Below are 12,626 nucleotides of genomic sequence, written 5' to 3'. Positions count from 1 at the left end.
AGAAACCATTGTTTTTTAAGACACAGAAGCACTTTATAATCAATTGTAGTACATTTAATGATGTGTCTTATGTCGTAGAAGAAAACCTGTAAAAATCGTAAGCCTGTGGTAACCACAGACCTGTTTTCAGGCATTTAACTGAAAACCCATTCAGAAAACCCATTGACTTGAGGGAACTGGAAATGCAAAAATGCTTACTGATTTCTGGGTTTAAGGACTCACTAATACAGCAAAAGATCAGTTACATTTCAGTGGTCTGTGGACAATGAAAGATAAACTGGAAAAGAAGCAATATTTATTTCTTCATCAAGGCATCACAATTGGTCATTGATTCCAGCCATTAAATGAACATCCATCAACAAAAAAAAAAAAAATTAAAACCATCTTGCGTGTCACAATTTTCAGAAGTTATCATTAAAAGAAACCTTGTGAAAAAGGTACGAACCCATAAAGAGTGCACAGCCACAGTACCAGCGCATTGTCAGTGTCGAAACACAACATTTTCTGACTGGATTCGACTTTGATTTTTGGCAGCTGATCGATATGAAGTTGAAGTGAAGTGTTTGTCAGCCGCACCAGACTCCATGGGAAATTCTTCTTCGCCACACAAATATCACAATATGTGAAATTGCAGTGGGTCTACTGTACAACTACAAACACGTGTAGTTATATGTGTACTGGGACTGAACAATATAAATAACTAGGATCAACATCCCAGGACCTAAAACTTATCAAAATACTTCACCACACATTTCCAGATTCTGCAAAACCTTAAATTTTACTACTTGTTCATTGACGCAAAAAGTGGTTCCTTATCATTAGAACTGATTGATAAGTTAACTACACTGACAGAGAAGACAGCTACAGTATTGCACATACCATCGCAATCCTCACTCACACACACACACACACACACGCGCGCACACACACACACACACACACACACACACACTCATTTCTTGTGTTCATACACACTGTCAATTGCTCACACACACTCACATTTACATATTCACAATCACACACTCAAAATAATGCTCAATGTTTAGTGCCTATCCCATGACACAGTAAACAAAAACATTCTTTTTTTTTTTTTTTTAACAATAAAAAAAGGGAAAACAAAAACAAATATAAACATCTGTCCACTGGCAGGGCCTGCTGGTGCCTGACCAGTGTTTTCTGACCCTGATGAGTCCAGATCCATCCAGGCCAATCCAGTCCGGTCCAGTCCTCATGTCACGCCTCACCTCAGTGAGTCCATAAACATGGAGTCGTCGTCTAAAAAAAACCCCTCCCTCTGCTGCTGTGTCTAACCTGTACCTACTTATGTTGTGTGATTTAAAGAAAAGAGAGCCTGTCCATGTCTGGTTGGGATAGAAGTAGTAGTTGTAGTAGTAATAGTAGTAGTAGTAGTGGTCGTAGGCCTGCGGAGTCTCCGTGTGGATCAGTAGGTGGCATTGGTCGGCTCCCTCCCCGCGCTGAAGAGCATGTCGGCCTTCGAGCTGATAACGTATGTCAGTATCAGGGATGTTAGCAGCACGCCAACACCTACACCCAGCGTCAACATCTGGAGGAGTCAAAGGAACAATCTTATTACTTCTGTTCTATGCTTTTCTGTAAGTACACAACAACAACAACAATAAGACATTAAAGCTGTATGAATTGATTTATTGTGGTGATTTGGGAGCAATTGAACAAGCTGTAAATACAACTTTGACATATTATCAATACACAAGTATGTGTATTTGTCTCTGAGGAGTGAGTGGTTTACCTCCAGGTCGTGACTGGCCACCAGGAATATGCGTCCTTTGATGCTCTTCCACCTGGACTCTGTCCACGTTGAATAATCTGTGGAGGTGTACTCCCGCAGGTCGAAGGCTGGGGACAGAGCTTTGGAGAGACGGACCGTGGAGCGTACGCAGTAACCCTCCCGCTGTGAGCTGTTGGGAGGCGCCGCACCTTGAACCCACATATAGTAGTACATCTGAGGGGGTAGGTGAGGGGTAAGACAGGGTGGTGGAGGGAGAAATAATTATTATTTCTTTTTAAAAACAAGTGAAACGTGTCAAACTCAAACCCACTTCATAGCAACAGAGGGCAAAATAATTAAAAATGTACCTTTATTTTATTTTTATCAAGTATATTTAGATTTTTGTATAAGAAGATAGTTACAGTTTTAAGTCCAGATAGTACACGTTGGTGTCACTTGTCTTTATTTCTATCCTATGTTGGCGTTTGTTTAAATTTTGTTTAAATAAGTTTGTTTAAATAAGAAAATGTAAACAAAATTTAAATGTCCTTTTCCCCCCTCTTTGTATATAATTAGTCTAAAACATAAAGGACTCAACAATTAACAAAATGAGGACTGCTCAATGGTTTAGGTCTTACATGTTTGCTCTCTTTGTCCTCCTCATCCTCTCTCTGGCTCTGGCAGTTCTCCTGGGTGATGTTGGGAGTGCTACCAGTCAGGTTAGCCAACAGGTACTGAACCAGGAGGGTCGGTTCACTGGACTGCTGGGCCACGCCGACATAGAAGTTTGTTGGCCTGTTAGCTGAGAGAGACGCCAGACAAAATTCAATTTAGTGTCAGGAAATAATGCCGCTACTAGTGCCAATTGGCTCCTTTAATAAAAGCAAGCAAGAGTGAATTTACCAAAGAAATATACACCAAAATATATACACCAAAGAGTACAGTAGTGACATTCATCATTCCCTCGGCAGATTTAAAATAAAACCAACTCAAGATAGACCGTGTCAGTAATAAATAGCAGTTTATTTTCTGTCAATTGTGTAAGAATCTTGTTTTAAGAAATCTATATCCCAACTTACCCAGATGGCTCCCGAGGTCAGAGGGAAGTAGTTGCTGGAACCAGGAGTTATTTGATCGAACAAGGAAACCATAAAGCATTCGGGTCACCTGAGAGAGAGAAAATAAATCACTTCTGCTCAATTAAAAAATAAATGACACACTAAGAAAAATTAGTCATCATTTAAAAATCCAGAAATGCAGCAGAAAACCCCTTGATTGTCGTGGAATTAAAGAGAATACAAATGATTTAAGAAAGCAGATTTCAAGTGACAGTAAAAGAGAGAACAAACTGCAGCTGAATAAAGCAATACATATAATCATATGTACAAGAAAAGAGAATAAAGAAATATACAAACGATGTGTGCAAGTTAATCAAATCCTAAATATAACATGAAAAATAATCTCTCATATAACTGCAAGAAAATGAGAGCATCTTTTGATATTGTATACAAGAGGATAATCTGTATTTTAGGCGTAAACTCTCACCAAAAACAGCAATATTTTTAAGGCCTCTACAACATCAATTTAGATATAAAACAAAACTTTTACTGTATTCAAAGGCTTCATTTTAGATAACATATGTCAATAGTCTGTCAGTTATGATTCCTAAATGGAATCCAACAGTCTTACGGTTTGAGGGTCTGCGTTAATGCTGCTCAGCTGAGTTGCTGCTCCTCCTGCCTGAATGTAGAGCGCCCGAGCCACCATGGTGGCCACCTCGGTCAAAGCCTGAAAAAAAATTTTTCAGAAACATTTTTTTTCAAAACAGCTGCTATTCATTTTCAGGCTGGAATTCAGAAAAAGAGGACAAACATCTATATTGATAAAGAAGGGTTCATGTTGACATCAGAGCAAAGAAGATAAAAACTGTGAATCATATCCCTTCTTGAAATGACATCTTTCTGACCACACTTAGTGCAGCCGAAGTTGTGGACTGGCTAATTTAAAAGCACATAAATATGGTGAATATTGTTGAATAACATTAATACCTTTGCAGTGTCCGTAACAAACTCGAGCTGCTCCTCTGGCGTCATGTTTGGTGGGTAAGATACGTTCAGGTATTCTGCATTATCGTACATACTCTCATAGAACCTGCACACAGAACAGGAAATACATTTAAAATAAACATGGCCAAACAATCCCTTTAATGAAATGTAATATTGTGTAATAATAGTGTGTTTTAAAGAAGCCCTGAATCACCTGTTGGTGAAAGCAGACTGGTGATCCTCAATAACGATACCAGGGATTGGCCGAGCTCGCAGGAAACGCTGGAAGGAGGACGGCGGGAGAGGCTGAGAAACACTCGGCTCCTCCACTGAGACGCCCAAACCTCTTGAAGCCGTCTGAAGGTTTCCAATGAGCTTTCTCACCTGAAACGAACACGGAAGGGAATGAAAAAAAACAATACCACAGACACTGTAAGCTAAATAAGTGTCTCTGTTCTGATTTTATAGCCAAGTCTGCTCCTAAACAGTCATTTACTATTCAAATTCTTTGTGGGTTTTATCAATATCTGTGAAATTGGCCTTTCACAATCTGAAAATACAAATAAATCAATTGTGCATTTCTTGTGGATGTAGAGAAGTGTTGTTCAAGACGTGATACTTAAATATACACAGATACAAACCTCATCATTGACACTGCTGTTCTTCGTCGACACTGGATCAGAGTGAAGCCACAGCTTGGAGTCAGCACGAAGTCCCACCTATGGTGAACAAATTCAACATTCTGATACACTACACACAAAGTACATAACATAAATACTACAACATTAAATTAATTTTAAAAAGTCAAGCGCATATCCTTTTCTGATTTTGTTTACAAAAGCTAATGCTGCAATCATAAAGTACAATTATTTTGGGATCAACATGTTGAACTGAACTTTGACTTATCTTTGAATGCCTGACCACACTATAAAGACTGACTTTTTATATTTTAATGCAGGGGTCACCAACCTTTCTGAGACTGAGAACTATGGTAATACATTGTGAGGAAGACTGAAGATGTTTAAATCATTTGGAAAGTTTTTGACGACTATAGAATGAGACTCAAAAATCAAGTATCTTCTTTTAGAATCACTGTAAGAGTTTGCCGACATTACATAGTGTTGCTTTAATTGCCCACCTTAATGAGCACACACTGGCTTGCCTCACCTTGCTGTTTCACTCTCCTTTCTGTTTTTTCTGTACCAGCATCATTCATAAAAGTAGGGTTGAATATCAGAACTTATTTCTTTTAACCAACCAAATTCTGTGCACTGGGTTTTTTTTTTGGTGGGTTTGTTCAATTTTCAAAGTTGGCTGGTCAGATTAGCGAAGTTGTTTACTTATTTTTTTGTTTGAGTTACATTTAAGGCTATATTATATTTGAATAGTATTGCTAGTATTGCAAAATTTCAAGCAATGCCTTGCCTTGCATCTATATCAATTTAGTTAAATGTCTCTGTCTTTAGGTGTTCCAATGTTACATTGTATTGGTATTATATCCAATACACAAAAGGTTACTGAATAAGTTCACAATACACACCTGTCCAATCTCCAGTACTGAGTGAACGTTGTCCAGGTCCACAGCAAACTGATTGTTCTGCATATCATACACCATCCTTGAACTGCCGATGTAGTCAAAGGTTTCCTGGATTCAAACATGAAACATGAGTAAGGCTGGCAGGACAACATCTAATTTGGTATATTTATCAAGCACAATGGTGCAAACACTGATGTGGAAACAACCGACCCCTTGAAAGAAGGTGTAGAGGATGGTGCGGTTAGGTTGAGCCTCCTGGGTGGCATTACGTAGAGCTTGAGCGGCCGCCAGTAGAGTGACGAACCCAGATACTCCGCTCTCTGCTCCTGGGGCAATGTCGAAGAAGAAAGATCTGCTGTCCAACTGAGGACGAGGAGGAGGAGGAGGAGGAGGAGGAAGAGGAGGAGGAGATCCATCAAGCAGACATCAAATCTAGGTTAGTAGTTCAGTTCAACTTAGTATAACCTATTTTCATTATACCATTAACCAAAATATGGCCTCAAACTATGAGGAAATGCAGCCTATCTTGTATTTTGGTTTACCTATGGTATAATGAATATGAATATGAGTAAGGTTGGGCTGCAACTAAGGATTATTTTTAATCAAGTAATCTACTGATTATTATTTCAGTTCACTGATTAATGCTTTGATCTTCCTGATGGTTAGAAAAACATTTTGAGTGTAACTAATCTCACTTGTTTTCAAGGACATGAAGTAAGAAAACTATTTACACAAGAAGCAAAGCACAGAAACACTTTTTGTAACACAGACTTTATCAGTGACTGTGAGGTCACATGACACACATTACAAAGCAGGGCTTATCTTGGACTTGACTTCTACACTGGAAAGCTTTTAAAGTGAGTGAGATCACGGCAGAATCTGGCTGAAAAACAGTTTTCATGAACCCACACGGGCATGCTAATAACTAACAAATGTTGTACTCCAGTGAAAGAGCACAAGGGCTCTTCCCTGTAACTCACCCTGGCTGCTGCAATGACCACACTCTCCCACATCTTGTGGCCCTTGGCTGTGTTGTTGATAGGCCTGGTGGAGGCCCAAACATTGTAGTCACCCAGAGGGTCACAAACCATCTCTAAAGGGAAACACAGAACAAGAACCAACATGGATTTAGGTCAGAAAACAGTATAATCATTTACTATTGTCTTGCATTTATTAAATTGATTTTCTTGTTGTGTGGCAGAAAAATAAATACATTTGAAATAGTAATTGTTAAACCTCTTGCAACTCATATCAGACCTTGAACAGTGAGCAAAAAAGTACCCCTCTATTGATGTTGTGTAAATACCTGGGCTGATGCTGAAGTTGATGTCATTTCTCCTCATGCAGGTGGTCGTGTCAGTGACGGCGGACATGTGGGAGTACAGCTGCATGGCACACAGCGGGTACTGAGGAGTGCTGCCATTCACAGCACGGTTATGATCCAAGTAACACTGAAAATGGAGAAAACCAGACTTATGAAATCTCTTCATGTGTGAGTTTGTGTTTACAGACACAGAAACCACAATAACATTAAAGTTTTTTAAAGGATCTAAAATAGTTTTCAATCCGTAGAACAAGTTAGCACACACAATAAGGTTTGGTGCTCTTGCTCAGGGGTACAGTGGCAGGTTTTTGTCACAGTAATATACTAAATACCATGTGTAGGTCTAAATATATCACTCTGAAGCAGTAGCTGTGCTGGTGATCAAACCTGAAACTGTCGGTTTACAGAACAGTTTCCCTCGTCTACACTGTCTTCCTATCTGAGATAGTCACCGTGTTAAACTCAAACTAATAAACTAGAACATGAATAAAGTCTTTAAAATATTTCAGTAAACACAAAAAGTCACCAATACAGTCCTTCACAGAGCAATATAAGGAGTTTAAAACAGGCAAGTTTAAATCGGAAGTTCGCCATCATCAGTGATCCGAAATTGAAAGCTGAGATAAAACAGAACAGAAAGTCGAAGGTCATGGTGACCTATGCAGCTCTTTTCAGTGGAAACATGAAGCCTGCTGAGGGGAAACATATGCACACGTAAACTGCATCAGAAGAAGATCATTTAAACTGATGTAATATGATCTGTCTGTTTTTGTCTCAATGCTGGAAAAGCAGCTAATGATTTGTGGGTTCTGACAAATCATCTCAACATTATGTGTCACAACATGTCTGCTTTAGAAAGATGATGATCTCCAGAGCTGCTTAAACAACTTTACTGGCTTCGTTCCTGATGCCAACCACAACTGGGACAAGTTCAGATCAGATTTTACTGCAACTGTTCTGTTTTGTAAAAGTTCCTTTTCACCAACACCAGAGGCAACTGGAAAACAATTAGTCATTTTGTGCTGTGACTGTAATTTCAAAGTGTTTACATCAACAGACAAAAAGAACAGACTTAGCAGCAAACTTATATTACCTGCCGTATGACCTGAGTGTCATTGTCGTCTTTCATAGAGAAGATGGGGAAGTCATACTCCTCATATGATAAACCATTTCCAAAAGGGTTCCACACGGTCGTATTACAATGGGCGAGGGCTGGATCATAGTCCTCCGTATACACACCTGAGGGAAATACAGAGAGGGAATTACAGCAGATGTATACGTGTTACTGTTTAAGCAGGAGTTATGTAAATAAACTGAGGCTAAAACGATGTTGGTATCTATATCCCTGATTACGGCAAGTGAGCCACATGATTTAACATGACTCAACATGACTCATATGCATCTGAAGAGTCTACTTCAGCTTTGTCATATTTTATTCCTTGGCATTAAAACGCTCAGTGTCAGTAGCTCCTATACAGAGGCCACGTTGTTCCAGAAGTCAACGTCACATTTGTTTTCCTTTCTTGAGTGGCACAGACGTGAATTTCCGCCAGTCGAATTCAAAAAGTTGAAGGTAAAATCCTGTACATATTTCTCAGGGGAGTAACTGTGACTCCCAAGGTGAATTTCAGCAAGAAACATGAACTCAAAGAGCTTAAAATTCTTTCACACAGATTAAGGCAACTAGCTTTATTAAATGACTAATGTTCCAAGGCCACGTACGTCTTCATTAGAGTCAAACAATACTCCATGTGAAGCAACTGGAGCACTTTTACCTGCTTCCTCCTCTAAAGATCACAGTATTATGAAAATTCACAAAACAATCTGCAGATTAAATGCAACTCTCTTTTGCATCCAGGTTCCATTTTGATGGTGCTGTGTTTCATTTACAAATTCAACAACAATGCATTTTGAATTTTCTACGGCTATTTGTGCCTGTGACTGATGCCTTCTTCTTAAAACTAATGTTATGAAAGAAAACCTCTCACAGAGCCAGACTGTAAAATAGATATTGAACACACACAGTAAGTGAGCACAATGCTATGTGGATCTTCTTCCAGTAACACTGATACTAAAGTGAACCAAAGATGAATGAATTAACATTTTAAAACCATGGCACTATGACCACTTTGTGCCTGAAGCTTTTCTTCCCAGTTAGAAAAGTAACTCTGGTCACACATGTAGTCTTTAATTGATGGTATCTCTGGCATTTCACAGCAAAACGAAAGAAATAAGAAATATAAAGTAATGAGACATTAAATCTGTGCTGTAAAGTCAAACATGATCATCAGAAGCTGCTCAAAGAACATGAAAACTAAACCAACTACAGCTTGTAATTCCACGAGCTGTGCCATCTGAGTATCATAAAACAACAATTAATTACTGCAGCTGGTGTAATGCTGACGGACGAGTCTTAGCAGGCAAACTCCCAACCCACCTGTGTTCTCGTTGGGACAGGTGGTATGTGGGGAGAAGCCCTCAGGCGGGTTTGCGTTCGGCGCCACAACAGCAACGCCTGCCACCCTGCTGGAGCCGTTCTTCAGCTTCATCATGATGGATCTGACAGGCAGACAGTCGGCACGGGGCAGTGGAAACGATACAAATACAGGTCAGACATGTGTTTGAAAGGTAAAATTTGTCAAATTCACTTTACTGTACATTTCTGTTATTGACAGCTTATGGCTGATTAGGTGTTACTGCCATGTACTGATCCAACTTCTCCACCATCTGTTACTCTACAAATGCAATTTACATAGTCTACCAATTACAGTAAACTTAAATATGAAATAGTAAACTGAACATTATGGGTATGAATGTACTGGCAGATGTAAAGTTGAGAGATCTTTGTTTTATTTATGTGATCTGTCTTGTTTTTGTTTTTAAACCTGTGGACATGTTTGTGTTTGTGTTTTACTGGGTGAGATCACAGACAATTTTCCTGCTGTGGCTGGACAATAAAGTTATTCTATTCTAACTGAAGGAACTAAAGGACTTATCAAACTACTGACACTTATTTTGACTAGCATTTAATCCATTGACTATTTTCTATCCATTTAACACTTAAAGAATTGTCAAAAACAACAAATGAATAGATTCAGTGTGTGAGTAGAGGATGAGAGAGAGGCCCTTACTCTCAGTACTGTAGGTACTCCTTCTACAGGGTGAGACACGCTAACTGTACCTGGTAAAGAGCGGGGACTCCAGGATAACCAGATAAGGAGGATTGGGACCAGACTTCAGGACCCAGTCCAGGTTTTCCTCTGACTCAAGCACATGGAGAACACCCACATTACCCGACAAAGAGGCTGAAATCGAAAGAGAAAATCAAATATCAGCGTATGTGAAGTGAGGTACAACTGCAGCACTTGATTAAAAATGTCCTTAAAGCTCGTCTATCAATGCGGCTCCACCAGGCATCTTCTCAGTTACCAGAAAAAGATCTGCTATGATGTTTTGACACAGCAAAGAGACCTGCTGCCGGGGCTTTTGTGATCTGACAACAGTTTACAGTACAGACGAACACCTTTTGATCACTGAATATTTATCACATAAAATGAGTGGTTTATCTGCAACTTGTGTGCTTTCATCTTCTTTGGAAATTCATTTCTTATATTAAAAGCCACAGAATAAAATGTAGCTTCCTGGCGCAACCGACTACACTGACAAGTCTTCAAAATGACTACAAAAACTAAGTGAAAGACGAACACTCGAGGCCATCGGGACACAAAATATACATTTAAAGATGTGACAACTGTAACAGGTATCTTTGCTTGTCATGAGTGTCACAGATACATATTTGATTGTTCTGACAAGTGCTAAGCATCACTTTAATCTATGGCTTTACTCACACTGGCATCCTATTTGATGTGTTGCATTGAGCAGTCGCACACATGGGACAGTGTTATTGAGATGCACATAAATCTTCTTTTCCACTGAATTACAGCCGACACCTGCAAGAAAAAAAAACACATTAACAACTGCACGAGGAGAGTAATACCAGGCTTTTACCAGTAGTACACAATAAAGAGTAGGGGTGTGACAAAATATGGATACGGCACTGTGTCATACTGCCTTCTCTTGCAATACAATTATCGATACACTGGCAGCAAACAGCACTTTGATGTCACTAAATCATAACTCCTTGTGGTGTAAACTTCTCTCAACTTAATTTACACAGATTTAAAAGGATCTAGTGAGCCATAGTTGTATCATTTTAACATCAGAACTGTTCTGCTTTCTGGTAGTTCAGCCTTTTGCCAGTTTATCACTATTTTACTATGGTATGATGGGACACACAAACATGGAGAAGTTGCAGTCAGGGCGTGTGTGTGTTAAAGAGGCACTAAGATAAGACTCTATGCACTTTTTTATACACCGTTTCCTCCCAGTTCACAGCAAATTCTGTGAAACTGACAACACAGTGTAGCGAGTATATACATAACATACAGAATACACACACTTTGCCCTTTACTTCCTTTTAAGGGTACTTTGTATTCTTCAGTTAGACAGATACAGTGATTTGTCATTAGATGATTGTTCAGCAGTGTATCGCGGTCACAGAATCGCTGTATTATGAAACTATTGTTATCGTGGGGAAAGTATCGTGAGTCTTATGGTATCATGAGTTACTCTGTGATACCCACCCCTAAAAAGAGATAACACCAGTTCTGTCACAATACATGGGTTTTAATTGTTCAGATAACATATCTCTCACTAATAAAAGTACTTATTAGAGACTTGAGACTAGCCAGCAGAATCAGGTGTGACAGTCTATATTTGCTCAGCTCTAATGAAACAAAAGTGTTTCTTGCTTTGGCCTGTCAGTCCTTGGATTATTAACATTCACATTTCTCTTGTCTGGGGAGGAAATCACAGACAGGTCCTTTCAAAATGGTGGCACTTTAAAGCAGACAAATACAGTACTTTATTTGTGCACCATGAGTCTAGTGCTCATTGCTTGCACTCTTAACTGACACCCAACTTTCACTTTCATCCCGTCGACCACCAGCGGGGTTTCCAATAGAAATTATGTTTTTCGGCTCGGTTCACCTGTTGGTCCCACGGCACTTTCCACCAGGGCAGAAACCTTAATGTATAATTTAAAACCATCTTAATTAAAATACAGTTCTGTTTTGGTGGATCTCCTGTATGCCGAATTTACCAGGCAACCCTAAAGATCTGAAAATGACTTCATTTCGACTTCACTTGTATTGTATGTTTGTCGACAACCAAATCAACATTAGTTGACAAAACATTGTATGTCATTTGGCGTGATGTTCTTCTAGCGTTTACTCGCCGTCGCGTTGCGGGCGGCCGCTGCGGGGGAATCACGAGCAGTCACGCTGATGCTGAGTCGCCCATATGAAGAGGGCAGACCCAATCTGTGACTGCCTCAAGGAAAAGTCGTTAAAAATACTAATTAAAATATGTATATGATTATTTCTAAACTCCCAGTGGATGAAAATGGGTCAAGAATTGTTGCTAAGCTGAACCCCATTGTAAAACTTGCTACGTTATATTAAAAACCCGGTAATGGAGACTGAAGCCAAACAGGTCAGCTTTTGCTAACGCTGACTAGGCTAACGTTAGCATTCGGCTAGCTACGAGCACAAAGAAGCCCATCAAGCTAACCGCCTGAAACAGAAACACACCCCGCTCGTTCACAAATACGTGGACATGCGGGTCTGACACAGTTAGAATACAACTTACCGATGAAAAACCAACAAACTAGCAAATTAACAATCCATTTGATCGACAACAAATCCATCTTCCTGGTTTAGAAAGCAGAACACTACGGCGAGTGTTGACATGGAAAACGTCCGGGTTCCGCTGTTTGGTTCCGGTCTCCTGACAGAGAAGCAGTCAAAATGGCAGCTCTGAATCTCTGCAACGGGAGTAATAAAGTTTTTCCGTTTTATATTAAAATTACCTTCAGGTCAGGTTAATCATACGTTAATGTATTAAACCAATTTT

At 39.5% G+C, this 12,626-nt stretch overlaps 1 protein-coding gene across 1 annotated transcript; it reads right to left on the bottom strand.

Moving 5' to 3' along the window:
• Window positions 1-278: 278 nt before the first annotated feature.
• ncstn (nicastrin) lies at window positions 279-12,494 on the bottom strand. The gene is made up of 17 exons (XM_084369723.1): window positions 12,363-12,494; window positions 10,502-10,603; window positions 9,835-9,958; window positions 9,091-9,212; window positions 7,747-7,892; window positions 6,636-6,780; window positions 6,310-6,422; window positions 5,540-5,692; window positions 5,333-5,437; window positions 4,434-4,511; window positions 4,007-4,176; window positions 3,796-3,898; window positions 3,437-3,535; window positions 2,827-2,914; window positions 2,386-2,549; window positions 1,769-1,981; window positions 279-1,564 (listed from the first exon to the last, which is right to left on the bottom strand). Exons 1-17 carry the CDS (start codon window positions 12,418-12,420, stop codon window positions 1,442-1,444), a joined length of 2,106 nt encoding a protein of 701 aa, XP_084225849.1. The 5' UTR covers window positions 12,421-12,494; the 3' UTR covers window positions 279-1,441.
• Window positions 12,495-12,626: the final 132 nt, after the last annotated feature.

The sequence above is a fragment of the Pagrus pagrus genome (assembly GCF_965226575.1).
Source record: "Pagrus pagrus genome assembly, chromosome: 12".
In the NCBI taxonomy this organism is placed as follows: Eukaryota; Metazoa; Chordata; class Actinopteri; order Spariformes; family Sparidae; genus Pagrus; species Pagrus pagrus.
The sequence above is the reverse complement of the archived record's forward strand: the minus strand, read 5'-3'. Positions and strand labels throughout refer to the sequence as shown.